The 27340-nt window shown below is 58.0% G+C and overlaps 2 protein-coding genes across 2 annotated transcripts in view; one reads left to right on the top strand and one right to left on the bottom strand.

The window, feature by feature from the left end:
• The window catches only part of RUVBL1 (RuvB like AAA ATPase 1), a 31342-nt gene extending 23375 nt beyond the window's left edge, over positions 1-7967 (top strand). The window contains exons 9-11 of the mRNA XM_043442051.1: positions 3637-3739; positions 6683-6774; positions 7584-7967. Of these exons, the coding sequence (XP_043297986.1) occupies positions 3637-3739; positions 6683-6774; positions 7584-7743 (355 nt within the window). The 3' untranslated portion in view covers positions 7744-7967. The remainder of the gene's footprint in view (positions 1-3636; positions 3740-6682; positions 6775-7583) is intronic.
• Positions 7968-13292: 5325 nt separating this feature from the next.
• Positions 13293-26915, bottom strand: SEC61A1 (SEC61 translocon subunit alpha 1). Its single transcript, XM_043442563.1, has 12 exons — positions 26757-26915; positions 26552-26619; positions 23687-23752; positions 23520-23598; positions 22434-22565; positions 20643-20752; positions 20217-20370; positions 18210-18370; positions 17038-17235; positions 16595-16786; positions 16149-16225; positions 13293-15098 (listed from the first exon to the last, which is right to left on the bottom strand). Exons 1-12 carry the CDS (start codon positions 26761-26763, stop codon positions 14912-14914), a joined length of 1431 nt encoding a protein of 476 aa, XP_043298498.1. The 5' UTR covers positions 26764-26915; the 3' UTR covers positions 13293-14911.
• Positions 26916-27340: the final 425 nt, after the last annotated feature.

Raw genomic sequence — 27340 nt, 5'->3', positions numbered from 1 at the left:
TTCAGATGAGGAAACAGGGACAGCATGGTGTGCCCCTGGCTACAGAGTGGACAAGAACCCAGGCCTCGGACAGCGAAGCCTGTCGTTTCCTTCTGGCCCAGACCTTTTCTTGGAGCCACACTGGCACCTCCCCCCAACCCCCAAGGCCCACCTTCAAGAGGGGAGCCCAGGGGCGTTCCTGGTGGTCCAGTGGTTAAAATCTGCCTTGCAGTGCAAAGGACATGGGCTCTCTCCATGGTCCAGCAAGATCCCACATGCTGCAGGACAGCTAAGCCCGTGCAGCTTGACTCCTGAGCCCTCACGCTGAAGCCCGCGTGCCCAAGGGCACATGCTCTTCAACAAGGGAAGCTGCTGCAGTGAGGATGGAGGGTAGCCCCCACTCAGCACACCTAGAGAAAGCCCACACGCAGCAACAAACACCCAACTCAGCCAGAAACCAGTGACCGTTAGAAAAGGACGGGGAACTCGCCCCCCTCCAGTGCCTAAGTAAGCACCAGTGTGTCCACTAGTTGGCTTCTGGTCTTCTGCACCCCGTGGGTGTTGGGCCTGCTCCCAGCAGTGCTAGGGCATGACAGGGTGGTGCAGGGCCCTCTGCAAGCCTGCCGCACAGTGGTGAGGGCGGCAGGGCCTGGAGAATGCATGCTCCTGGCCCAGGGGGAGCGGGAATCTGAAGTGAGACCCCAAGACCATGAATGTCTCAGCACAGCTACAGCCAAAGCGAGTGAGGAGCCCAGACCAACCCGAACCCTAGACCTGCCTCTGTAGAGGAGCTTCGTCTCCGCTGAGCTTAGGCGGAAGCCATGCTGTTGGCTCTGGGCAGGCCCGCTACTCAAGTGACCATTCTCGCTCAGATGAGGCTTTGTGTGCACGGTGTAAGTGCGGGCGGCAGCATCTTGCAGCCTCTCTTTGAATCCCTGTAATGCTGTCTTGTTAAGAACACCGCTCGTCACCCTCACAGGTGTTTTCTGGTCTTGAAGGGAAGGCAGCTTGGACCAGGCCCAGGCCAACGAGGGCCTGGCTGCCTGGGCAGCATCTGGAAACGACACGTGGCCTGGTGAACCTGGTGTCCGGCCACACAGACCCCGTGTGTGTTTTCTGGACTTCGCTTTGGTGGGGCCTGGCTTCAGTGTGACAGCGGGCAGATGGGCCCAGCCTGGACAAATGGCGCCCCCTGCCGAGGGAGCCCCGCGGCCAGAGCCGATTCCGGCCGAGAGCTCTCAGGATCAGAGTCCTCTTCATCTCATTCCATCTAGGGAAAAAACAGGCACGGGAGGGTGGCCCTGACCTCAGAACCCACCCAGTGGGACCTGGGGAACTTGGCCCCAGCCCCATCCACAAGGATGTGTGTTCCAGAAGCCATCTTCTCTAACACGTTGTCTGAAAGAAACTTTGTACCTAAGAGTCAGAGCTTGAACACATTTCCACAGTCTTTGGTCTTTAATTCCTCAGAAGTGCTTAGTATTTTTTAAGCAGAGGTTTTTTTTTCCTGTTTAAATTTTTAGTTTTATGAACTCAAAACTATAAGAAAAATTTTTAACACATATTGATAAATTCTGTTGTGTTTTTTTCCCTAATCTTTTGTTCTTCAGACTTTTTATATTTACTGTCTCTGAAATGAAGATAATTTATTATGAGTGTTGTAGAATTGGGGATATTTTAAGATGGCAAATTGAGATCTCTTAAACATTTCTCAGGAGAATATCTAAATAGGATTTAAAAAGAGAAACATATAACCTAAACAGAATTAAATAACTGAAAATTAAATGTAGTTTTTAAAAGTTATTTTGTTTAATGTGACAATTACAGGTATACCAAATAATAAGATTTTAATCATGATAGAATTTTATCTTAGTTCTTTATTATTATTTTTAGAAATCTTTGTTGGTGAAAAAGATTTGTTTTTTCTAATGGTATCTTAATATTTTGTGTTTGCTACTAGTCTGTTTCCTTTTTTGTTTGAAAAGGTCTTAATTATTTTTAAGTGTTAGATGTAACAATTATTAATGTAGTATTTTATTCTTTTTTTTTTGTGGTAGAATGCATATAACATAGTTTGTTGTCTTAGTTATTTTTAAGTGCACAGCTCAGTGCTGTTAATAACATTCACAGTATTGTATATCCGTCACCACCATCTATCCGCAGAGCTGTCCGTCGCACTGACAGAAACTCTCCCCACAGCAGGAAGTCCCATTCCCGTCCCTCAGACCCGGTAACCTCTGATCTACCCTGCTTGTGTGCGTTTGCCTCTTCTGCATATTTCCTGAGGTGGAATCATACGGTGCTTGCCCTTCTGTGGCTGCCTTCTTTCACTTACCATTACATTTCCAAGGTTCATCCTGTTATAGCATGTGTCCACGACAACATTTTATACTTGCAATAATCAATATACATTTACACTTCAACTGACTGGATAGAATGTCCACAGATATTCTTTCACTGAAGTTACATTTCTAGAATGTTTGCTTATATAGGAAACCGAGTATTCTGATACTGAAAGTTAAAGCTAGATGACCTGCCCTTTTCCTTGGTTGTGTTGACGAGTGATGACCATAGACTGCAGTTGGTCAAGTTGGGGAGGCCAGCCAGAACTGGGGACCTGCTGCGGTGGCTTCCCAAAGTGGAGGCAGGAGCCCCCGGCTCAGCTCACTGGGCTTCCAGATGCAGGACCTGCTGCGGTGGCTTCCCGAAGTGGAGGCAGGAGCCCCCGGCTCAGCTCACTGGGCTTCCAGATGCAGGACCTGCTGCGGTGGCTTCCCAAAGTGGAGGCAGGAGCCCCCGGCTCGGCTCACTGGGCTTCCAGATGCAGCTGAAGCCTGGCAGGTGTCCACAGGGTCTGCCCAGCACACAGCCCATTGGGAGCTGGTGCTGTCCAACCTGGTGGGGTGGCCATTCACTGGCTTGGCTAAGGATTTGAGAGAGACAGGCAAGGGATGTGATTGGACAGTTCCCAGAAGGAAATAAAATAACTAATGGACATAAGGGAAGGCATTCAAATGATTCATTAATAATCAAGAAAATGCAAATTCAGATGAGGTGTTAGACCTTCCTTTTCCTAGACCTTTAAGGAGCAAACTTCTAGACTGCTCAGTTCTGGCTACAGTACAGTGGGGCCAGATCACTTGTGTGGCTTCAAAAATTAACACATTCCTTCATTCATCCGTTCATGTGTTTAGGGAGATATTCAGGGTTGTGTCAGGCTCTGTGAGAGATGCTGAGGAAATGTTCATGGCAGTATGCCTAAAATACCATTAATTATAACAGCAACAACTAGGAACGAGTTGAATGCCCAGTCGTTTGGGTCACAGGCTATTAATACTGAAACAACATGGACAAAAGCAAAACAAAACAAAAAAATCTACATACTTAGTATAGCTTAAGAAAATTTGGCAGATACCTATATGAGCATTTTTAATGTGATTTCAGTTGGCTTTTTCCTCCTCCCCCAATTTCCTGTGGTGTTGATGTTTGCAAAAATAATGACGTGGTTTCTGATGCCGCCTGAGTTAGTTTGTGTCCTCTGCGGTCCTGCTTCTGACTCTCAGGACGAGAACTAGCTGCTTTGTTATCACCGGGGCCTCAGCCATGTTTCCACTGTCCAGAGAGGCCTGAGTGATGTGGAACTTGTCGGCCTTGCAGGGGCACGGAGGACATCACCTCTCCTCACGGCATCCCTCTCGACCTTCTGGACCGAGTCATGATCATCCGGACCATGCTGTACACCCCGCAGGAGATGAAACAGGTGGACAGCCCCGCCCCCGCCCCCGCCCTCTTCTCCCTCCAGGTCCCTGATGCTGAGCAGGTCAGCACACGTGAGTGGCCCTGGTCCCCCACCGCCCATCACGGAGCTGCCGGCCACAGGCATGTCTTGTCCCCAGGGCGCAGCCCTAGCTCTCCATACAGAGCCGGAGCCGCAGCCGTGTGCCCGCAGACTTGGCAGCTCCGTCCCTTCTGGCCCTTCCAAGCCATCCTTTACCCCTGTGCTGGCTGAGCTCTGAGTGGCGATTCCAGGACACAAAGCTGGCCATGCGCCACGGGGCCCAGCCATCTGCTCTGCCCACCCTGACCCCAGACGGTCTCGCTGGGGCATAGGTCTCTCACTGTGGGGTCAGCGTATGGCCATGTCTGGGGACCTGGGGTGGCCCAGGGCTGCGCTGACATCCTGGGGACTCTGCTGGACCCTCTCCTCCCAGAGCACTCTCTTGCATGGTGTACTGAGTCGTTCGATCCCCAAGTCGTTTGTCACTTGAGGTAGGATAGACAGTTATTACTGATGTTCTTAAAGAGCAGGGTGCTGAGACGTAGACTGGTTAGCTTGCGCAGGTTCACACGGCTCATCTGTGGCAGGACTGGGACTGGGACCCAGGCTGTCTCATCCTGAAGCCCCTTTCCTGATGTCTCTGCCACCAGCTTCCTCCCCGTGAGAAATGTCTCATCTGAAAGGGAGTCTCTGTGGCAATTGGCCAGCAGGCCGCTCCTTTCGGAGCTCAGAGGGCCTCTCCTGGACCCTCCCCAGCAGCCCCCCACCTGCCTGTGGCCTGTCTGGCCTGGCCCTGCGTGTCTTGTTGGCCAGCGCCCAGGAGTGCCCATGACGTGTAGAGCCAGAGCTCTCCCTGCGTGACTGGCACGGATCGGACACCCAGGTGGTTGTAGTTGACAGCAGCAGGTGGGTAGGAGATGGGGTCCATGGCTGGAGGCCTTGTCCCCACATGATAATCTCTTGCTCTTGGATGAATGCTAGGTTGAAGCCAAGGCTTTGACTAGGAGCAGAAGCAAAAGCAGAGGAGAAATTGGTCCCTTCCTCACCCCAACTGTTGTGGCTGGGGTGGCGCCCTGCACCCCGCAGCGCTTCATGGCTGAGTGGTGTCCTCCGTGGGCCTCCGCCTCTGCTCACAGGACAAGCGCTCCCTCCTCTCGGGGCCGTTGGGAGGCCCCAGGGTTGAGCGTGGGAACTCAGGGAGGCGTGACTGCTGCTCACAGGCTCCTCACAGCAGCTTTCAGTGACCAGGGCTCCAGGCTGGCATCGCAAGATCAGCCAGCCAGCCTCTGTGGCTTCCTTTCCACCCGGAGCACGCTGCCCTACCCCCGGCACGTGCGTGCTGCCCCAGGGCCCGTGGGCTCAGCGGGGGCCGCCTCTTGCCTTCCTCTTGGGCGGGGAGTGGACGGAGCAGCCCCATGACAAGCCTGGCTGCTCCTGCTGCTCAGGGGACAGTCTCAGCGTTTCCACTGGAGCTTGGGGGGGTTTCTAAAAACAGAGTGATGTAACTTGTGTACTCTGCCACCAGTGCCGACACCCTCATAAACCATCCCCTGCAGGTTATTAAATGATTAAAGATCTAATTTATGAACTGTCGCTGGTGAGCGGTCTGCAGCAGGAGCTCCTGGCATTGCTGTGACCTGCCCCAGGGAGAGTGAGAGCGTGGCGTCCGTGACACCCTGCAGGGTCCGCCGCTCAGGTTGGGCTCTCCCCACCCGGCTCCAGGGCCCCGTGTCCACGTCTCCCCAGGGCTCCCTGAGGCCCGGGGACTCCTCGGGGCACACCAGCTGCTGGCGAGAAGCTCTTTTTACTCGAAAGTGCAGAGCTGCGCTGCTCTGACGGGCGTGATCGGAGGGCCGTCCTTTGGCGGGAGCCGTCCGCGCCTCCTTTCCCCGCCATCCGCGTGTGCCCGTCCGGTGACTTCTCGGCTCAGCTGCACTTCCCTGCAGCGCCCAGATGGACCCCTCATGCACATAGATGCTTTTGACTGAGATCACACCTGGCAGCCCCCTGGCTGAACCGATAACTTTGATGTGGTCAGCGCAGTGTTTGTGAAATGTTTAAATAAGTGGACAGCATTTTAGCGCTCAGGGCATTTAGTCCAAAGGTCTGAATTGAGACCTTCCTGCCGGCATCTGGCCCTTGGCCCTGGCGGCGCCGCTTACTGCAGAGGGGCTGCGCTCCCGGGCACCTTGCCCCTCCCACTCCCTGCTCACGTCTGCGGGACCTGCTTCCGAGCAGGGTCTTCCCTGGTGACACCTCCTAACCCTCTGGTCCCTCTGCCCTTGTGACGCTTTAGCCTGGGGCTCAGTCTTTCCCACTTTGATGGCTGTATCCCGGGTACGTTTTTATGGCTTTAATTTAAACAAGGGCTTCTTGATATCTTGTTTACGAAGCTGCCAGAGTGAAAAATTCCTGTATTATACGAGGCTCGACGTCCCCGAGTTATCTCAGCTACACAACACACAGCATCATTACCCCGCTGCCCCTTATCACTCAGCGCTGCCGCGCGGCCAGGGTCCCAGCACCACGCGTGCTGCCGTCCCCACCCAGCCTGCCTCCCGCCAGCCCCCGGGATCTTCAGTGCTCGTGTGTCAGCCTTTTCTTGACGGACGTGATATCGCCCAGTGAGGTTATGCGGGCTGCTGAATCTTTAAAAGTAACTTTTAAAATTTATTGAACCATCATTTGTCAGGCAGAGAAAAAGCGTCTCTCCTTTGCCGACACGCCTACAGGTGGCGGAGCCCGCCCTGGGGAGGGAGGCTGAGGCTGGCTGCCCTGAGGGAGCCCCCGAGGGGCAGGGCAAGAAGGTTCTGGCTGCCTCCTCGGGGGCGTGTGTCAGCAAGGGGTGGCTCTGCCCCGCCCGCCCGGGTTGGGCCTCTACGCTCTCAGGAGGTGACACTGTTGATCACAGTTTCTCTCCCAAAGATCATTAAGATCCGAGCCCAGACAGAAGGGATCAACATCAGTGAGGAGGCGCTGAACCACCTGGGGGAGATCGGTACCAAGACCACTCTGAGGTGAGCTGGCTGCCGGGCCCCGGCGGGATGGGGGTCCCGACCCTGCCCAGGGCCAGAACGGCCTGCTGGCCGTGTTGGGAAAGCTGAGTGGCGGGCAAGTCCTCCGTCCCTGAGATGGTCCCCCTGCCCGGCGGCCCCTGGGGTGCAGGAGGGGGACAGGACTGGACACGGGGGCGGGGCAGGCGGCCCCCTCCAGCCCGGCACCTCCATCTGGTGGGCGGGGAGGCGCGCCCACAGAGGCGGCTGTGCTGACTTCCCAGCGGCCAGGAGCCGGTTGGTGGAGGGCGCCCCTCTGTCCGGATTCCTTCCTGTGAGTCACGGCTTCCCCGTGCTCAGCCCGGCCTGTTCCCCTCAGCGTCGGCTCCTCACTTCTGAGGGGCTTGCAGAGCTGCAAGCTGGCCGGGTGGCACGGTGTCTGCAGAAGCGCTGGGACGTCCTCGCCTTTGGACGGCGCGTGTGCTCTCGGGCACGTGTTCCCTTCCCCGCCACATGCCCTGCCCCGGCTGGACCCTGGCATTGGCTCCCCACCGCTGTGTGCACCCCAGTTTGCGGGCCCTTTCCAGTGGCGCGGGTGCCTCCTGCTGGAGCACTTGAGGCGGTGACAGATTCAGGCAGCGGGGCTTACGGCGCATTGGTGACTTCTGGCTCCTTGGGTGGGGCGGCGGGTCCAGACCTCTGGGAAGTGAGCACGGTCCTCGCCTGCCGCGTCTGCAGCAGCTGGGCGAGCTCCCGGGGCTCAGCAGTGCTCCCGCTGGCATGGGGAGGCTCCTGCCCGTGGCCCCGCCTCACCCCTGCCCCGGCCACTCCAGGTACGCGGTGCAGCTGCTGACCCCAGCCAACCTGCTGGCCAAGATCAACGGCAAGGACGGCATCGAGAAGGAGCACGTGGAGGAGATCAGCGAGCTCTTCTACGACGCCAAGTCCTCGGCCAAGATCCTGGCTGACCAGCAGGACAAGTACATGAAGTGAGGAGACCAAGGGCCTCTGCCAGGGGACTGCGGTCAGCCGGGCCCAGGCCAGCCGTGGACAGGAGGCCCAGCCACGCGGGGTTCTGTCCCCCCCGGGCGGAGAGCGCTGTGAGGGCGGCGTGGAAATGTTTCCTTTAAATTATTGTGACTCCTCTCCTGGCTGCTTTGAAGGAAGCCTGTCGCTGGTGTGCTTTTCTAATAAATCCTGATAGGTTATTTCGATGATATCTGACTCCCTTGATTTTTAAAAAGGAACCTTTGTGCTTTGGAGCAGTGGAGAGGTAGAGGACTGTGAAGACGGCCCAGGGGTCCCTGGCCGTCAGCATCTCGCCGTGTGGCGTGTGTCGTGTGCGCTGAGCCCGTGGCGCACGTCGTGGGCTGTGTGCACGTGTCCTCAGCGGTCCACTGTCCTCTGTCCACCCCAGGAGCCATCCAGCGCCCACGTCCCATCCCATCGTCACACCTGTGGTTTCGTCTCTGATGACCCAGACAGTTTGAGGAGTGCTGGTCAGGTCCTCTGTCACATCACCCTTAGTGGGGCTGGTTTGGTGTTTTTCTCATAATTAAACTGGGATTGAGGGTCACTAGGAGAAAGAGCAGTGGGCCGTTTCCAACACATCCCGTCAGGCGTGCCCACCAGTGGGGCTCCTGGCTGCCGTGCTGACCTGGGTCCCCGGCCCGGCTCGTGCCGTCAGGCATGCCCGCCGGCGGGGCTCCTCGCTGCCCTGCTGACCTGGGTCCCCGGCCCGGCTTGTGTCATCGCGTTTCTCCGTCTGCCTTCCTCACCGTCCCCCTTGGAAGGCGTCCTTAAGCACAGCCCTCCCAGAGGGGTGGCACCTTCACTTCACCTCCTGGAGGCTGAGTGTCTTTGCCCTGGAGATCATCTGTTGCCTTTTGTGTCAGGATGGACTTCTGGATTTTTTACTTTTATTATTTAACTTATTTGGCTGCATTGGGTCTTGGTTGCGGCATGGAGTTCCCCAACCAGGGCTTGAACGTGGCCTCCCAGTATTGGGAGCATTGAGACTCAGCCACTGGACCAGCAGGAAGGGCCCTGGATTTTTATTATATTCTTGGGGCTTATAACCCAGCACGACGTTCTTTTGTGGCTCAAGTTGTTCAGCTTTGACCACTGGGATCCCTCTCAGTTGGACCCTGTGTCCCTGAGCCGTGCCCCCGTCACGGGGACGACGTCTTTTGTCAGGCGCTGGGAGGGAGGGCCTGCGGAGCCTGGGCAGACACCGCCTGGGTGTTGGTGCCCGGAAGGAGAAACACGGCGCTCTCTGCCCGGCCAGCCCTTGTCCCCGCGCCCACTGCTCAGCGGAGGCAGCGCTCAGCACAGGAGCAGCGCCCTCGGGTAGGCTCTCTGGGTGGTTTCGTGTGCGCAAGAGGGGACCCGCCGAGATGGGAGTCCTGAGCACCACGGTCAGCCTGCACGCACCCCGTCCCCAGAGCCTGAGCGGGAATCCAGGCAGGAGGGCGGAGTGCCGGGGTCCGCGCACTCCCGCTGCCAGCATGGGTCTTGTGTGGGCCCTGCTGCTCCCCAGCATGGGGGTCCTGAGGTGGGGGTGTGAGGGCAGTGGGCAGGGAGGGGTGGCGGGGTGCTTCCTGAGGCCAGGGCCGTGCGCGCTGGCCTGACCTGGCTGCCCCTCCCCCCTGCGTCTGCGCCCGTGTCTCTGGTCTCCCAGCTGCGGCTGCGCTGGACCCACAGAAGCGTGAACCGAAGATGAAGACGCAGCGAGAGCCCGCCCTGCTGGGCCGCGGGGCTGGGCGCCTCCTCCCGCGTGCTCGCAGCAGCCCCCCGGGGTTGGACTGGGGGGTCCCTTGCCCAGCTAGTGACGATTCGTCAGGTGGTCGGAGGCGTGCCCCTCAGCGTGCCGGGCTGTCAGGGGTGGGCCCTCGAGCCCTGGGGAGGACGGGCGTGTGTGTTCACAGCCCCCTGTTCTCACTCCCCAGGTCTCCTGGGCTTGGTGGTGCCCAGAGAGATGGCCTGCTCGTCCGTCGGCACTCACAGTGAGGGAGATGGGTCTGGACAGGTAGGAAGGCTGGGTTATTTTAATTTCCCTCCTATTTTCCCAGCAAAGCTTGTGATTATTACATTAATCTTCCAGGCGAAGTTTTTACGACCAATCCCTCGCCGACTAGGAGAAGTTTCTCCATCCATTACCAAGAGGGAAACAGACCCTGGTGGGGAGGGAAATATTTGTTACATCTTATCTGGCTGACACGCAATCTACCAACAATTACAGCGGCCCCATTTTTTGCACTATTTCAGCTCCGACGTGAAGAATTGTTGTGATATTAATGTGAGGCAGGGAGGGGGCTGTTGGTAGGAAGTGGCTAATCTTCCACGCTCTGGTCCCAGGCTGTCCCGGGTGCCTCCCAGCAAGCCAGTTGGCTGAGCTGCCAGTGTTAATGGCCAGAAATGCATGTGAGGGCCCGGGGCCTAAGGGCTCTTGGAAGGGGGGGGTCCCTGCTTCCATTTTCTCAGCCCATGTCTTTTCACCACCACACCTCTTAGGTTACACCCCCAAGGTTGGTTCTTACAGGCTATTGGTTTTTAGAACTAAACAGACGGTGGTGACTTCTTGGCTAGCAGACCTTTCTCAACCGTCTTTCTAATAACATGGAGCTCCGCAGTGGTGGGCGTACGTTCCCTGTTGTTCCCAGCTTGGGTTGTCTTTGACCCTTGCCCTTGATCCCTCTGGTTCTTGAGCTTTGGTTTCCTCCTGTGAAGATGGATTGGTGTGTGGACTTGGGGGGTCTGGTGTGGCTGCATCAGGCACTCCATTTATTGAGATGCAGTGACGAGTCCCGAGCCCTGTCCCTCTTGGAGGAGGAGGAGGCCACACTTCATCCAGCAGGAACCAGAGGCGGCCGGCGCCGCGCCCTGCCCTTCCCGGTCCTGACAGCCCGTCCTGGGAAAGCTGGGGGTCCCCTGCAGCTGGACCCTTCAGTTAGGCCCACAGGCTGGAGAGGGGAGAGAGCCGGCAGGGGTCTGGGCCTTTTCTCAATGTACACTGCTTCCAGGAAGGGTGTGCTGGCCCTCGCTGCCCCCTGGCCCCCTCCTCAGCAAGGTGCAGGCAGGGCTGGGCAACGGGGATGGGGGCGCTGGTTTGCCGCTTTGTCCCAGCCTAGCCCCGCCCTTTGGCGTCTGGGGACAGGCCGGCTGAGAGTAGAACGGGGTCCAGTCATCCAGTCCTGTCCTGCCTCCGCTTCCTGGGGACAGCAGGCCCCGGGGAAGGGGTGCCGGGGCGGCCGCAGGGCTGGCTGTCGCTGGCTGGCCCCGTCACCCTGGCCGTCACTCGCGGCAGGCGCGGTGATTAATGGCCAGGCCGTGCCGCCCGGGCCGCCGTCAGCGCGCGTCTGCGGCGATGGATGCGCTGTCAGGCGCCCGGCCCGCGCTGACCCCGGCCCGGCCGGCGCGATCAATGGGCGGCGCGCGCGGCGGCTGGGCCGGCGCGATAAGATGCGCCGATGGGCGCCCGCCGGCCGCCCGCTCGACACCGCCGTCGCCGTGTGATTAATGGGGACGCGGCGGTGCGGGGGACGCACGCGTGCGCGCACGGGGCCGTCGGTCCCAGGACACTCGTGCGCCGCCCTGCGCGAGGGCTGGGCGCGGGGACCGCCGTTCGACCTCCGCCCGCGGGCCGCCAGCCTCTCCCCACGGCCCGGCGTCTGAAAACCTGGGGTCTGGGCCGATCGCCCTCATTCTCCCCTGGCCCCGTGCGCGAGGGCGTACAGGCTGGAGACAGAGGACAGCATGCGGCCGGGGAGAAGCGCCAGCCGGTGCTGCGGGGGCGGCTGGGAGGGCTTCCCCGAGGAGGTGACGGGGGCGAGCAGCAGCCGGGCTCGCACCAGGCCCTCCTACCCCTTTCCGGGGTCTCTGCGGGCGGCCGGCCGCGCGCCCCCCGCCTCTGCGAAGCCACAGCGCCGCCGCCCGGCCCCGCCTCAGCCCGGGGTGGCCAAGCCGGCCCTCCTGCCCCGCGATGGAGAGGAAGCCCGTGCAGGGGCAGGGAAGGAGCATGCGTCCAAATGCCCACGGGGCAAAGAGGATCAGGGAACCTTACTGAACCCGGCTTTCGATTTTAAGAATCTCCCTTGCCCCCTGCCGTCAGCCACCCTCTGCTTTCTAGCATTTTTATCAGGGAGATTTTTCACCTCCACTCCTTCGCACTTTTTTCCTTTTTATGCATGTTCACATATATACCACTCAGGGTAGTGTGATGCCCCCCTCCCTCCCTCCCCGAGGGTCTGTTTTGGGGCAGGGAAGTTGGGGGGCACAGCCCAAGGGGGCCCATGGGACTGTCTGGAACCAGGCACTAAGAGGTGTTGACATCCCTGCAGAGCCTTCTGCTGACCCTTGGACAGGAACACACGCCCACCCATTTCCCCTGCAGTGAGCTTCCTGGGGACTTAGCCGGGTGGGGAACTTGGCCCAGTAAAGGCCTTCAGCAGGAGCAGGCCGGGGAGGGTGTGGGGCAGGCAGGGGTGGAGGGTGGCCGTGGGCCTGGAGCAGGGTGGCAGGGTGCGCCCCAGGAGGCTCCTGCGTGCAGTGGGGTGGGCGGCCCTCCCCAGGCCCCCCTCTCCTCTGCCTCCGGCAGAGGCCCCCGCGGGAGCTTCCCGGGGCCCGCTTCTTCTCTGGTGGGGTAGGAGGAGCCCGCCCTCCAGGAAAGGCCCCGAGTGGGCAGCGCGGGCAGGGGCTCCAGGGCTCTGTTCCGCCACAGGCAGAGCCGAACTGCCAGGCGGGGAGGGCTGCCGCGCTTCACGGGGGAGCTCCTCTGACCGGAGTTTCTGGGGGTCGTGACGGGGCACCTCGTCTGTCTCACGCTTCAGTGCCAGCTTCCGCAGGCCAGGCCCGAGCCCCTGTCCCTCCAAGGGCCCCAGGGTCCACCCTGCCTTGCCAGCACACCCCCTCAGAGACATTTCCTGGACGAGAGGAGGGCCAGGGCTCCACGTGGACGGCTCAGGAGGAAGGCCCTGTCCACGTGTCATCGGGGGCCCCGGAGGAGGCGGGTGGACAGCTTGGGGTGCAGCCTCATCTGGACGAGAGCAACAGCTCACAGCACGGGCTCACGTCACTGTGGAAACGCCTGCCATCCAGCTCGACGGAAACTGCTGGAAATTTCTGCACGGCACATCCCAGGGAGCGGCCATCGCGCCTGCCACCGCTGCGCCCAGTGCTGGGGGTCCAGGGCAGAGCGGAGGCCCTCCGAGGCGGCCGTCTGTCAGCGGCCAGGTGTGGGAGGACACATGCCGCAGCCAAGGGCAGCAGCCTCTCGGCCTGGACGTGGAGCGCTGGCAGCCGCCATGCTCACAGCTAAGGCCACCGCCCGTTCCCGGAGGGGCTGCAGGGGCCCACACGCGCGCAGCGGCAGACGCCCGGACAACGAAGCTCCCCAGGTTCCCATCAAGGGGGAGCCCTGGGCACCCGTGCAGAACTGGGACTCAAGTCTCACACCTCCCCTGGGCCCCCAAAGGCAGCCAAGGCCATGCCCTCCTCTCACTGGCCTCGGCAACAGAACTGAAAACCAAGAGGCCACCAGCAGGCAGCTTGTAAAAAGTTGGCTTTATTTGTCTCTTATTCACCTTATCTCAGTTATGCCGCTTGGGCGTCCACAGTGACAGTCCCCTGGAAGTCGGGGTCAGCCTGCCTCCATGACCAGTGACGGCGGGTCAGCCGCCCGAGCCGTGCCGTGGTCCGAGGCTGCAGCGGGGCTGCAGGGCGTCAGGTCTCCGCGTGGGACTGGGTCGGACAAGGCCACGTGTGGTGTGGTGGGTGCCCCGGCCTGGGGGGACCGGCTGGGGCCCATCCTGGCTCTGTTGCCGACTCGCCAGGTGGTGCTGGGCAAGCCTCGTCCCTCGGCTGGTCTGCTTCCTGGGCAGCGCGGCCAGTGAGGCCTCGGAGCCCCTGGACTCAGGTGGGTGCCAGGCTCGCCACCTCTACTGGCTCTGTGCTTCAAAGGCTGCCGTGTGCCCACTGCTGGTGGGTTTGGTCTCCGAGGGGCTGCACGCGCCCAGGGGGACCCTCTCCAGAGAGCACCCCTCAGGCTGCGGCACCTAACTCTGCTGGTCCCCAAGAGGGGCTTCCCTAAAGGCCTTTGAGAAGGTTCTAATTCCTAAGATCTAGGTCACCTATTATTGCAAACAGAATTTGTCTCAGACATAATTGTCTTTTTGTATCAAACATGGGCGAAACTTGGCAAAAAAGCAATGTCTCTGAGCCTGACGTCACCGTGGGTCTACAGCCTATCTCCTCTCTGCTGGGCAGTTCTGGCGACGCTGCAGACCAGAGGCATCCCGGCACTGACTTCACTTGTGTTTGGTCCTAAGCACAGTAAAAACGTTCTAAAAAAGTACAAATGGGAAGTCTTCAGCCTAGAAGGTAGTGTGTGGGGCCGGCCACAGCTCCTCCCCTCCCGAGGGGTGGGTGCGGGGGACGCAGCACAGAGAGCAAGCAGTGATGGCCAGGGCGACTGGACCGCTAGCAGCCCAGGGTCCTCCGCACCACGGACTGCGCTCAGCCCGGCCCCATCAGCGAGGGCACCTGGTCAGCCAACAGGAGGACGCACAGATGGGCCAGGAGGGTCTTCTGGAAATTCATCCCTCCATTTTGGAAGAAACTGTCCTAAACAACTAACTTCAAAAGGGAAAATGATTGTCTTCCAGAGAAACCGTTTTAAACCAGATGTTCTGGCCGGACTGTGACGGGGACATGCCAGCGAGCCACCCTCAGGCAGCAGAAAACAGCCTGCTGCTGGGGGCCCGCCTCCTGCCACCTGAGACAGAGACGTTTCAACAACGTTTGTGCTTCTAACCAACGAGAGGCAGCCGAGACTGCTGCGGTCGCCGGCGACACTGAGAAGGTGCAAAGGCTGACACAGACGCGGCGTGGGTGCCGGGGACGCCGACGGCCCAGCCCCGCCTCCGGCCGGCAGCCGAGAGAGGCCCCACTTCCGCAGTGCCAGTGCCGGAACGAAAAGCAAAATTCTAACCTGGAAAATCTCTAACACTTTACAAAGTGGAATGAAAAGAACATGAAACTCAAACGTGACTGAACCGACGTCCCTGAGCCTCAGCAGCTCCCGAGAGCAGCTCCTCCAGCGCGGCTCCCTCGTCCCCTCGGCCGCGGTGGGGCACGCCGCCTCCGCCGGGTCCGGGGCCGCGGCTCAGAACAGCAGGGCCCCCATGCTGCCGACCTCGCTCTGCTCCTTCACGAAGATCTCAAAGTACTGGTAGATGATGGTGACCGCCAGCAGGATCCCGGTTCCAGACCCGATGGCGCCCAGGAAGTCAGCCAGGACGGAGAGGGCCCCGATGCACAGCCCGCCGAAGGCCGCGGCCGTGGGGATGTACCTGGGGAGGGGCGCGCGTCAGCCACAGGCTGCCCAGAGTCCTCGGGCCTGACCCAGGCCACGGGGGCCGCTGTGCAGTAACCCGCGTGCCTCTGCCCGAGGACCCCGACTCCCTCAGGGGCCACTCCACGACCCCGTGAGGTTTCATCTGCTCAGGCAGCCTCGCGGTCTAGACTAGGCCCTGCTGTCTCATAAGCTGCCACGCAAGCCACTGGCGGCTACTGAGACAGGACCAGTCCAAATCGAGATGTTGAAAACGTCACAAAAGGTTTTGAAGACAGGTAACATAAAATGTCCCTTTATGACTTTTCGTTATATTTCTCCTCAACAGCACTATGAATCTAGAGGCGTCAGAGAATTCTTAAAGGAATGAACGAAACTGCCCACCCCCGTTAGGCACCAGAAAATGGTTTGCCACACTGCCTGCCTGTCGTTGAGGCAGGCGAGCTGTGGTCCCCAGGACAGACCTGGCCCTGACTACAGAACCCGATCCTGGACACAGCTCTAGAGGAAACCACCACGTTCACTCATTCACTCACGGACCGAGGCAGAGTGAGCTAAGGTGGCTTAAGAGTCTAAGGCGCTCACTGGGGCCCACCCTGCTGCCCACAGGGCAGCCCCACCGCGGGGGGAGAGGCCTGCAGACCACCGCAGCCTCCTCACCCCTCCCACCTGAGTTCAGCCCCCTTGCCCGGCCCGGCGGTCTCAGCCTCCGGCACGGACCTTCCACACACCGACCCCCCCAGCGGCCTCCACCAGCCTCTCTGACCTCACCTGCACTTGGACGCTCCTGAGACGCCTGACCCTCCACCCTCCTCCTGGACTGCCCCCAGAGAACCCTGCAGAGAACCTCCGGCGGGAGCAGGGCGAGGAGCCACTCTGTCAGCACCCTCACCACACCGCCCGCCACAAGCTTCTGGTCTCCCCGCTCTGGCTGCCCCTCTGCAGGCAGGGACCGGGCACCGAGCGGATCTCGCCAGCATCGGCACTAGCAGGCTCGCGGATGCCTGAAGACCCCGGGACCCCTGTCAGCCTCAGGGCCGGCACTCACCGGTTGAGCTCGTGGACCATGGACGTCTCTCGGTGGCCCCTCATCACCATCTGCTGCTCCTTCAGCTGCTTTGCAACCTGTGTGACGCCCACCCGGGAAGACAAGGTTCAAGTTCAGACGTGGAGTCCGAGGCCAGGCAGACTCTCATGTCCCCAGACGCAGGAGCCCCCAGCGCCCTCACAGCACGGTGAAGCCGCCGCCAAGAAGGCGAAGGGGAAGTCAAGTTTACTCTGCCCGCTGCTTCCCAGACAAGCACGGGTTCATTTACCCCGGGCTCCGGCCACGGTCGCTAACGCTCTGGGACTGGCTCTAGCAAGGACTAACTGCCACGTGTGTGCACAGGCCCATCCCAGGAGGAGGGCCAAGCCGAGCTCCGTCACACCAGCCGCAGGCGAGGATGCTGGGGCTGCGTGAACCCCCTCCCAGAGGCTGTCACTCCTACTCACGTCCTTGGCGGAGGAGCCCGAGACCTCAATCCACGTCTTGGAGAAGAAGGCGCAGGAGCCCAGCATGAACACGATGTACACCACGGCGTGGACGGGGTCTTCCAAGACAGAGCCGAATGACTCGGGCGGGGACAGGTAATAGCAGAGACCGCCCACGGGGTAGGCCCGCGCCGGCCCGCCGGAGGAAGTGTCCTGGGGGGATTTCGAGAGCGTGAGCGTTGCTCCTCACCTCACCTCAGCAGACGCAGCTCTGAGCAGGCGCCCGCAGCGCCGCTGTCCCCCCCACAGAAACGTCACCGAGTCTGCGACAGGCACAGCCGGAAAGCATCACGGGGAAACCAAACGCTGGTCGTGAGCAAGGCACACAGTGCCAGCCCTGCCCGGCCACAGCCCTCACACACCGGCGTGCGGCCCGCCACGGCTCCTGGAGCCGCTGTACTTACAGACCAGGTGCCCAGCAGGCTGACCAGCAGGTTGCCACTGAAGCGGGCGGACAGCATCTGGGAGATGACGTACAGGTTGGAGACCAGGGCGGACTGCAGGATGATGGGGATGTTGGACGTGTAGAAGAGCTTGATGGGGTAGGTGTTGTACTGGCCCCGGTACCGGGCCGACTTGATGGGCAGGTCGACGCGGAAGCCCTGAGGAGCCGAGCAGAAGCGAGGTTCTCACTGCCGCGCTGGAGCCTCGCGCAGGGCTCAGACCCGGGGCCTCAACGTCCCCCCCGACCCGCCACCGCACTCGGGGGCAAAGGGACAGAAGGGTCCAGAAAAGCTGCTTAAAATGCACCCAAGCACAGCAGTGTTTTTTTCAAAATACAAAGTCCACCGCATTACAGGAACACCAACGTGGAAAACAGGAAGTGCTATCGGTGGCTCGCCAGAGTCCTGCCCCGCTCCCACGGCAGCCCCGGACAAGCCCCATGCCCAGGAGGGCCCTTCGCGGACGCTCTCACTCACTGCAGAGAAGCTAGGCTTCTCTACTTTTCTATGAATACAAGCTTTCCCGCTGAAACCCTTGGAAAATAAAAAGGGCTTCCTTTATGTACTTTTTTAAAAAAACAATCTCCCAGTGCCTAGAACAGGGTTCAGAATATTTAAAATAAAACCTCGACAATCAAATCCCAAGACCCCAAGGCGCTAACGTGTCATTAACCGGCATCAACCAAAGGAACGGATGTGCCCAGCCCTCAGTGCCTGGAGGCATAAACACCCGTGTGTCAGGATACAGGCGGCTGATGGAAGACAAACACGAGTCCAACCAGAGAAAAGCAGTGGGCAGCTGAGGTCTCCTGTGTGGAAGCAAGTTAGGCAGACTCACAACGTAAGAGCTGACAGTTCTCGCAAGGACATGGGAACTGCCTAGAGGCACCTACAGACCTCAGCTCAGCAGCAGCGAGGTCTCAGGCCTTGATTCACTTCTCTTGAATTAAGACCGTGAAATGTTAGAGCTGCCTCAGCTTGTTAGCTCAGGCAAGTTCCCGTAAGTCCATGGAACCCACTCTGTCAAATGCCACCTGCTCATTTCACTGCCATACGATAGCTCACACCACCCCTGGGGTGTGGGCACGGGAAACGCAGACCCTCCTAATCCCCAGGGCTGGACCTGAACGCACCTGGAAATAGATGACCACCGCAAAGACGAAGATGGTGGCGATGAGATTCATGAGGTTGGGGAGGTTCTGGCGGTAGAATGCCTCTCGCAGGGCTCGGACCTTGTCGGTACGGGTGGCCAGCAGGTGAAAGAGCGCGATGATGGCACCTTCAAACTCCATTCCTGTTACGGGTGAAGGTAGACGGAGGAGCTCGGGGTGGCCCTAAGCACCCTGGCGGCCGGAACCCAGGAGAACGGGATCAGCTCCGGGAACCACGGAGATGTTCTGCACACTTCAACCTGCAGAGGGAGCTATTCTTCCTTTTTGAATGAACTGATCTTACTTCTGTGGCTTGTGAGTCAATGGCCATCAGGCATGTGGAATGATTGTCTAAACACCAGGTTTCCCTGGTGGCTCAGCCAGTCAAGTGTTAGCCTGCCACGTGGGAGACATGGGTTCAATCCCTGGGTCGAGAAAATGCCATCCAGAAATGGCAACCCACTCCAGTACTCTTGCCTGGAGAATCCCATGGACAGAGGAGCCTGGCGGGCTATAGTCCATGGGGCTGCAAAGAGGCAGACACGACTGATCGACTAAGACTTTCAACGTCTGAAGAGCTGTGTCTGTGGAGCTCCAGCTTAATGGGTCCCGCCTGAGGGGCTCAGAGGCGCTCCAGCTTAAGGGGTCCCGCCTGAGGGGCTCAGAGGCGCTCCAGCTTAAGGGGTCCCGCCTGAGGGGCTCAGAGGCGCTCCAGCTTAAGGGGTCCTGCCCGAGGGGCTCAGAGGCGCCCACCCCACGTCCCTGGGGGCCCCCTGGCAGCACAGCACCCAGCCCTGCGGCCAAGCTGTCCAGACGAGGCAGGCTCGGGCTCCCTGATCCTCACCCCAACAGCCAGGCTGAGAGGACAACGCATGTGCCCACACACGGCTGACTGCTGTCGGAGCTCACGCCTCCCCACAAGAGCACTGCGGAGGCAGGCCAGCAGCAGACCAGGAAGAGGGCCAGGGAGCGGAGCGCGCCCGCCAGCGGCTCAAGGGAAAGGGCAGGAGCGGCCTTCACCGGTGTGGGGACCTGTTTCAGTCTAGTGACAAGATTACGTGGGTTCTGGAGGTCAGGGACTGTTTTTGGCCCTTACTTCAAAGAAAACAGTCAAATGTGTGCAAACATTTGCTTCTCCTAGGCCTCTTCTGAGTGAATAATGCATTTAGTGATGAAAAAACCTTTCCTAGTCAGCCATACTCCCCTGAATGTTCGGAACTTTTCCTTGAACATGCCCTCTGTAAGCTGGCGCTGTCACTCACATTCACCGTGCACCTGCTGTGAGCCTGGAGTCCCGTGAGTCCATGTTATTTGTCATTTAATCCTGGCAGCCAAGGGTGCGGCCAGGATGGGAGCTCAGCTTGCGAGCGCCCACATCCCTGCCTCTTTTACAAGGCTGCCCCTTGCAGAGGCTAGAAGCAACTGGGTGTCCACCAGGGAAGCCCTGCTCCGCCCACGCAGTGACGGCCAGGCTGCGCCGGGTGAGGCGGGGCCGGCTGTCCCGGCAGGGCCCATGTTTGTAACCCTAACCCTAACCCTAAGTGACACATCGGTGTCAGCAGAAACCTGTATCTTCAAAACCTTTACCGATACACACACAGAACAATCAGAAGCGCTGTACCTAAAACTGATCCTTCTTCCCTTAAACGGGGGAGCGCAAGGGCTTTTTACCGAACCCCATCCACGGGCACCTCTTCCCTGAAATGGGGGACGCGGGTGCTTTATACCGAACCCCGTCCACAGGGCACTTCTTCACTGAAACGGGGGGACGCTGGTGCTTTTTACCAAACCCTGTCCATGGGGTGCTTCTTCCCTGAAGTGGGGGGATGCAGGTGCTTTTAACCAAACCCCGTCCACAGGGCGCCTCTTCCCTGAAACGGGGGACACGGGTGCTTTTTACCGAACCCTGTCCACGGGACGCTTCTTCCCTGAAACGGGGGGACGCTGGCATTTTTCACCGAACCCCGTCCACGGGCACTGGGGCCTCACCTCGGCCAGTGTTGACGGTGGTGGGGCTGAACGCCTTCCACACGATGGTCTCGCAGATGTTCGTGGCGATGAACAGGGAGATCCCAGAGCCCAGGCCATACCCCTTTTGCAGAAGTTCATCCAGAAGCAGAACAATCAGGCCAGCCACAAAGAGCTGTCAGTATTAAAAAAACAAAAAAAGTACAGAAACCTAAAAAGATGGCATGACTGCTCCCCATAGCACAATTCTGTCCTTCCTCGGGAACTAGCTTCTCCGATGTGAACCTGTGAAGGCAGAGGGCCCGCCAGCCGCTGGGGTCTCCTCTGAAGTCAGAAGGCAACCCAGGGCCTAGACCTCTTCTCAGGAAGCTTCTCTTAGCCTGACTCAGGTCTGCTGTTGGGCAGGGGTGGGTGTGAGGGCCTCAGAGGGGTGCGGCCTGGTGTTACCTGTATGGTGATGAGCAGGCAGACACCGGCGCCCATCTCAGACGGGTCCCCGTACATCCCCGTCATCACGTACACGATGGATTGCCCGATGGTGATGGTCATGCCGAACACTAGAGGCAGGAGGAGAGCGGTGCTCAGGGGTCTGCTGTGCATCCTGAGGATACGGTGACCAGACGCCGACTGCGTGCCAGCAGGACCAAGATGAGGACAACAGACCCTGCCCCCAGGGAGCTCGGCCAGGAACGCTCCACACCCACGGCGACAGAGTGACAATAACGCACGATAAGGCAAACTCTGAACAAAAGCTCGTGAGCTCTCTCATTCCACCTCCTCCTAGACGCATCTCCTTTCAGTGACGGGCGGAGGGAAAGACTGGAAGCATCACCACCCAGCTTCTCACGACAGATGTGAACACAACTCAGGGACGTCCGCAACCTGCACACCACACTGAGGTCATCATCGGGGGCCCGGGTTCCAGGAGCGTTCGTCCAGGGCGCCCAACAGGCTCGCGCTTCAGGGCACAGCACACAAAATCAATAAGGCGAGCCCTTCCCAGTTTGTATTTAATGTATTATATAAGGAAAAACCTATCACGCCACCAGTTCACTCAGCCCACTCCCCCGCCACACAGCTCTCCCGGAGCTCTCCTGAAGGAGGCTTTCCTTTTTATGGACAGTCTTGTATCCTGTGTCATTCACTCCATTCCACCGGGATGCACAATGGAATCTACATGTTTTTGTTGGATCCCAAGATATCACGTGGATCTTACAGCATGGGACTGGGATTCAGCTCCAGCCTCTCTGCGTAGTTTGCCACCCCCCGCCCCAATATATACATTCTACTCCAAAGCGCCTGTCATAGAGTCCCTTTTTGACTTCTTAAAAGTGCTTAATAAGACCGAATTCTTAAGGCAGAAAAAAGAGCAGAAAATTTTTTTTAATAAAGTCCAAGACCAAAGAGAAAACAGCTGATGTATCTATACTTCTGAAAAATAACTCACATATATATTTTAAAATCCTGATTTGTGTCTGAAACTGACAAGTTTAAACTAGATTAATCTTTTGTGCTCAACTCTTTAACCTACTAACTTAAGATCTTAAAACATGCTGGTGTGGAAGGAAAAATGGCCAGGTAGGAAAGTGTAATTATTATTTCCTGATTAATACCTGTCAATCCATAGTCAGGCTTAACTCGGTTAATTCTGATGACTTTACCAGTGCTGCTTATGATTTACTACGGGGAAAACACCATTACCCCCATTTTTAAGGTGAAGAAACTGGGACACGAGCTGCATCTAACCGCCCAGAGTCACACAGCTGGTACCCGGCAGAGCTAAGCGGAGAGAACCATCTCTCCTCTAAAGTGACTCCTTTAAAACTCCCACAGGAGGAAAATCACTCTGCCAGGTACCACCACTGGCGAGGCACTCACTGGTGTTTTACACACAATATTCAAATGAACTCTTACCACAGCCCTGCTGCCAAGTGGGAAGGACAGGGTGATGGTGGAGGGCGGGCTCTCTAGCCCGGCTCCCTCCCTGGACCTGCAGCCCTGGGCACCAGCACCCTTCCTCTGCCTGCTCCAGCCCCTCCCAAGTGCCCTCTTGCTAACAGGCCACACGGGGCTGGAGGGAATAGGGGATCACAGCAACGACGCCCCCACTCCTGCCGAAGACAACCGACCCCCCCCCCCGCCCCGAAAACCCCAAGCTAATTTTTGATTACCCAAACTTCGTAGCAAATTCAAATTCTCAACTACAGACATCTGAGCATCATTTAAAACCCCACTTACACTTCTGGGCTCCGTTGAAGAGGGCTCGGTCTTTCGGGGTGTCACCAACCTCAATTATTTTGGCGCCAGCCAAGAGCTGCATGATGAGGCCAGAGGTGACGATGGGCGAGATGCCCAGCTCCATCAGCGTGCCTTAGGAAGGGAGGCAAAACACAGCTGACGTCAGCGTGGAGGAGTAAGACGCTGCTAAGAAAACGGTTGCACACAGCTGGACTATGTGCCCCAGCACGAACCCGACGTGCTTCAGTTCGCCAGCAACGTTTAACTCAGAGTCGCCCCCAAGTATCAGCAGTGAGAGGGTGATTCAATTCATTCTGTTCAGTCTGCCAGCAACATTCTGTTTAGGAGTCACATGGCATTTAAACTGACTGCTACATTTAAATTCATGAAAACAGATTCACGCTGGTTGTACAGAGATAAGATAGGTTTGTCTCTTCATCAGTAACAAAAAAGGATAACATTAGAATAATTTCCAGAGTCTGGAGATGAGGGCCATACAATTGTATCTAATTTCGAGTAAACCTCTATCTCCATTATACTGAAACAAGCTATACTTCCAACTGATTTAGAACTTAATTTGAACCATATTTTTAAAACGAGTTAATCAAAAGCAGTATCAGCATAAACATTCAAAATCCCCTCTCACCCCAAACAGGTAACTGGTTAGAGCATACAATACACTGTTCATGCATTTATTTCTTTGGACACGTATATGTAACCTATAGATACGGACAAGACACAGCTGAGAAACAAATTACATATTCTAAAGAATGTTATCAGAACAGGAGAAAAATAGAACTGTCACCATTTCAGCTGTTTAAGAAGCATTCTAGTGTTCCCACGTGTTTTAAAAACCTCTGCCGTGTAGACTCATCCCCTGGCTCCAGGTTTTGTCCTGCATACAGAGCAGCTCTAACAGGATGACACGTGCATGGTGCTGAACCCAGCACTCACTGGGCTGTTTTAGCACGGCATGCTAACGCTCTCTCCAAACACTCTGGACTCCATCTAACACCAAGCCTGTAATGTAACTGCAGGCGGCCAGTCAAGCCCGCGCAGCATGGGGGTGCAGAGGGCCAGCCCTACCTCTGTTGGAGGCGAGGATCACCCTCATCCAGTAGAAAGGGTCGGCGGAGTCTGAGGACATGATTCCAAACAGGGGGATCTGCAAACAAGCAGAGAGGAGCCAGGCACGTGCTTCCAGCCCCCTCACACCACCCGGACCCTGGACCTAGACCCAGACCCGGGCTCACCTGGCAGCACACCAAGAAGATGAAAAGGGTGATGGCGGTCCATAGCACCTTCTCCTTAAACTGAATCTGCGGCAGAACGGAGCAAATCAAGACAAGAAGTTATCTCCATACACAAATTAGCAGAAACGGACTCTGCTCAGACGCCTCTCTCTGCTCACAGAAAAGCAAACCGTGGACAGTCCACACCAGGCACCGAATGCAAGTGTGTGTACTGCATGCTGTGTACACGTGTGTGTGCACGCGTGTGCTCAGTCACAGCCAACTCTGTGATCCCACGGAATGTAGCCCGCCAGGCTCCTCCGGCCATGGAATTTCCCAGGCAAGAATACTGGAGTGGGTTGCCATTTCCTCCTCCAGGGAATCTTCCTGACCCAGGGATTGAACCTGGGTCTCCTGCGCTGCAGGCAGATTCCTTACCTCAGAGACACCTGGGAAGCCTTTCTGTGTATAAGGCACAGATGCAAAGACCTGCATATACATTTAATCTTCACACAACGTAATGTTATCCTTACTGTTTTACAAGAAAACTGAATCTTAGAAAAACTGGACTTCCCTGATGGCTCAGACGGTGAAGTGTCTGCCTACAATGCGGTAGACCCGGGTTCAATCCCTGGCTCGGGAAGATCTCCTGGAGAAGGAAATGGCAACCCACTACAGTGCCTGGAGAATCCCATGGATGGAGAAGCCTGCAGTCCATGGGTTCGCAAAGACTTGAACACTACTGAGCAACTTCACTTTCACGTTTGTCTCAGATCCCACAGCTGTAATGGATTTGAGTACAAAGCCTGCGCTCTTAACCGTCAGTTTGAACAGTTTAGGATCCGACCCAAGATCAAAGAATAGAAATAGAAAGTGATTCCTAAACCAGACTCGGCCTTACAGCACAGGAGCATCACTTCTCACTTGAAAGGGTTTTGTAATGGACAAAATCTTGCTATGCTGGAATCAACTAATCTGAAACCTGTATTTCTTTGTGTATTCTCCAGTATTCTCCAAATTAAGGGTAAAACGATGTTATATACACTGGAGGAGCAGGGAGAGCTGCATACTCAGCCGACTCACTAACTACTGGTAGCGTCTGTTTAACAAGAGTTTTCACAGCTCCTCAGGTATGTCAGTAGGATAGGTGACTTTTCAGAATCATTTTACAGATGACTGAGAAGCATCTTTGGGGAAGCTGAGACACCCTGCCCAAGCCCCCTCTGCTCTGAAAGCTAAGTGTCTTCCTAGCACCTGCGGCCTGCACAGCAAGAATGAATGGCTTTCAAGGCTTAGAAAACACAGGAGTTATTCTGTGGACTAAGAATCTTAACACGGAAACACCTTGTGAGTGAAGGTAGTAAGTGAACAAAATCATGTTCTTCAAAAACACTTTTTAAGCTTTGTTCTAAGTGAGCACAGAGCCGGAGCCACGGCTCTCTGGTCAGACAGGGCTACAGCACCTCTGCGCTGCCCACTGGACAACCGCACCACGGCGCGGGCATCGGACACAGACACTCCACGTGCCGCTGCGGGGAGTCCGCAGAGCTCTTCCTCTTGAGAATGCTCCCGCACCCCTTCCCACCGGGAAATCAGGAGGCAGCCAAGGGAATCAACGCCTTGTCAGGCTGACCGGTAACGTAACAAGCTAGAAATGATTCTTTATGCGGAAAGATAGTGGACAGGTCTCACAGGACTCCTCATTCCTAAATAACCAAGTCTCCTCTCCTGGAAGCAGCCAAATTCAACAGCAAAACATCAAAAACTGTTTATCCCAGTTCTGCCTCCCATTCCGCGGGAGTTCACTCTCTTGGCAGAATCCTCTCAACCTCTACCCTACCCCAAAGCAATTTTCTCATCTGTCTGGCTCCCTGCCCACCCTTTCTGTTCTATCAATACTGAACACCCTCCCACCCACTGGTCTTCTGCCTCAGCAGACTCCATCCTCCTTATGCCATTAGAATTCTTGCCCTTTCCTTCAAGGACACTGCTATTCTTCCTTCAAGGCTGCCATCAGACACAATGCCTTCCAGAGTCAGTCCCTTCTGGAGCCACTGCCGTACCCTGCACAGATTTCTACTGCTCACCCCCCACACTCAGTTACACACAAGGCCAAGGTCACACATTAAGAGGCTGTGTGAGGGTGGATCCCAGGCGAGCCTGCCTCCAGAGCCAGGCCCTTTCTACTGTGCTGGGGACACACACACAACTTTGCCTATCAGCGCATCAAAGCCAGCACAGACGTGGAGGAGATGCAAAGAATGTGAGGACAAAAACACCTTCCTGTTAATTATCCTAAGAACCCAATGAAGCTTTTCTTCCTTGTTTAACAGCTTCGCTTACACTGGTAACTGTTTGGGCCTGAAGCTGTGCACGTGCAAAAATCCTTGATAAAGAGTCAACAGAGCTCTACATTCCTATCTTCCCATGTTTTAATGAACCTGCGCAGACAGGGGTCACAACATGCCCTCATTCTCGATACAGTGAGGGCACACGGAAAAGGGACAAACTCAGTTACACATAGTAAAGTGGCTGCTCTCAACTCCCTTCAGCATCTGGACAAAAAGAGCATCTCCGGGAAAGACGACAGCCGGCGATCCGCTCCCGCTGGAGCGGGAGGAGAGGAGGAGAGAGAGGAGCTCAAACCGGAGCGTCTGAGGCTCTCGAGGCCTTCCTCACTCAGGCCAGGGTCCTCTTCGGGGCAGCGCAACCCCCGGGTTCGGGCCACCCGAGGAACGTCTACAGAGAACGCTCCAACCGAAGCCCGGCGAGGCTCGGGGGAAAGCACGCCGCCCGGACCAGACTCGGGGGAAGGGGCGTCCACTCGGCGCGTCGGGGCCGCTTCACCGGGGTGCAGCAGTCTCCCCGAGCCTTGCTCCAACTCACCTTCCGCTCCGGCTTCTGAATTTCGGGCAGGATGACACAGAAGGGCTTGATGACTTCCAGAAACTTGACTTTGGGGGGAGACAAGAGGAGAGTTAGGGCTGGGGGGCCCCGCGCCGCCCCGGGGAGCAGGGGCGCGGGGTCGGCTGGGCTTCCCTGCCGGGGGAGCGGGGTTCCGCCCGCGCCCGGGCTGCCCCGAGGGACTCACTCCCCATGGCGGCGGCTCCTCGGCTCCGGGTCCCGCTTCGGCTCCGGGTCCCGCTTCGGCTCCGCCGCGCTCCGACTGCCGCTCCACTGCCGCCGGGCCTGCTCTGGAGCGCCGCGCCTCGCCAAGAGACACGTCAGTGCTAGCGCCGCGGCGGCCGCTTCCGCTTCCGCTTCCTGCCACGCGCCACGCCCGCGCGCATCGCCCGCGCCGAGACCACAACTCCCGGCGTGCAGCGGGGCCGCGCCGCCTGTCGGGAGGGAGGCCGGAGGGGCGGGGCGAGGCGCGGAGCCCGCCGAGAAGGGGGCGTGCGCCTGCGCAGTTGGACCCGCGTGTTGGGGCCCGGAAGACGTTCCCCACGCCGGCTTGTTCCCCCCACGCTTCAGGGCAGCGGTGGTTCGTTTCTCGGGGGTAGACCATGAGCTCCTTAGTGCAGGCCTGTCCTGGGGCCGTCTGAGTGCCTGGCGCCCGGCAGGCGCGCGGCGGCGGGAGGACAGGCATCCTTTTGTGGGCTCGTCGAGCAAACCCGCGGCCGCTCGGGGCGCGGGCCCCGCTGTCTGTGGGAAGGGGGCGGGGCCGTCCATGGG

The sequence above is a fragment of the Cervus canadensis genome, chromosome 22 (assembly GCF_019320065.1).
Source record: "Cervus canadensis isolate Bull #8, Minnesota chromosome 22, ASM1932006v1, whole genome shotgun sequence".
NCBI classification, from domain to species: domain Eukaryota; kingdom Metazoa; phylum Chordata; class Mammalia; order Artiodactyla; family Cervidae; genus Cervus; species Cervus canadensis.
This window is presented reverse-complemented; position numbering and strand designations above follow the sequence as displayed.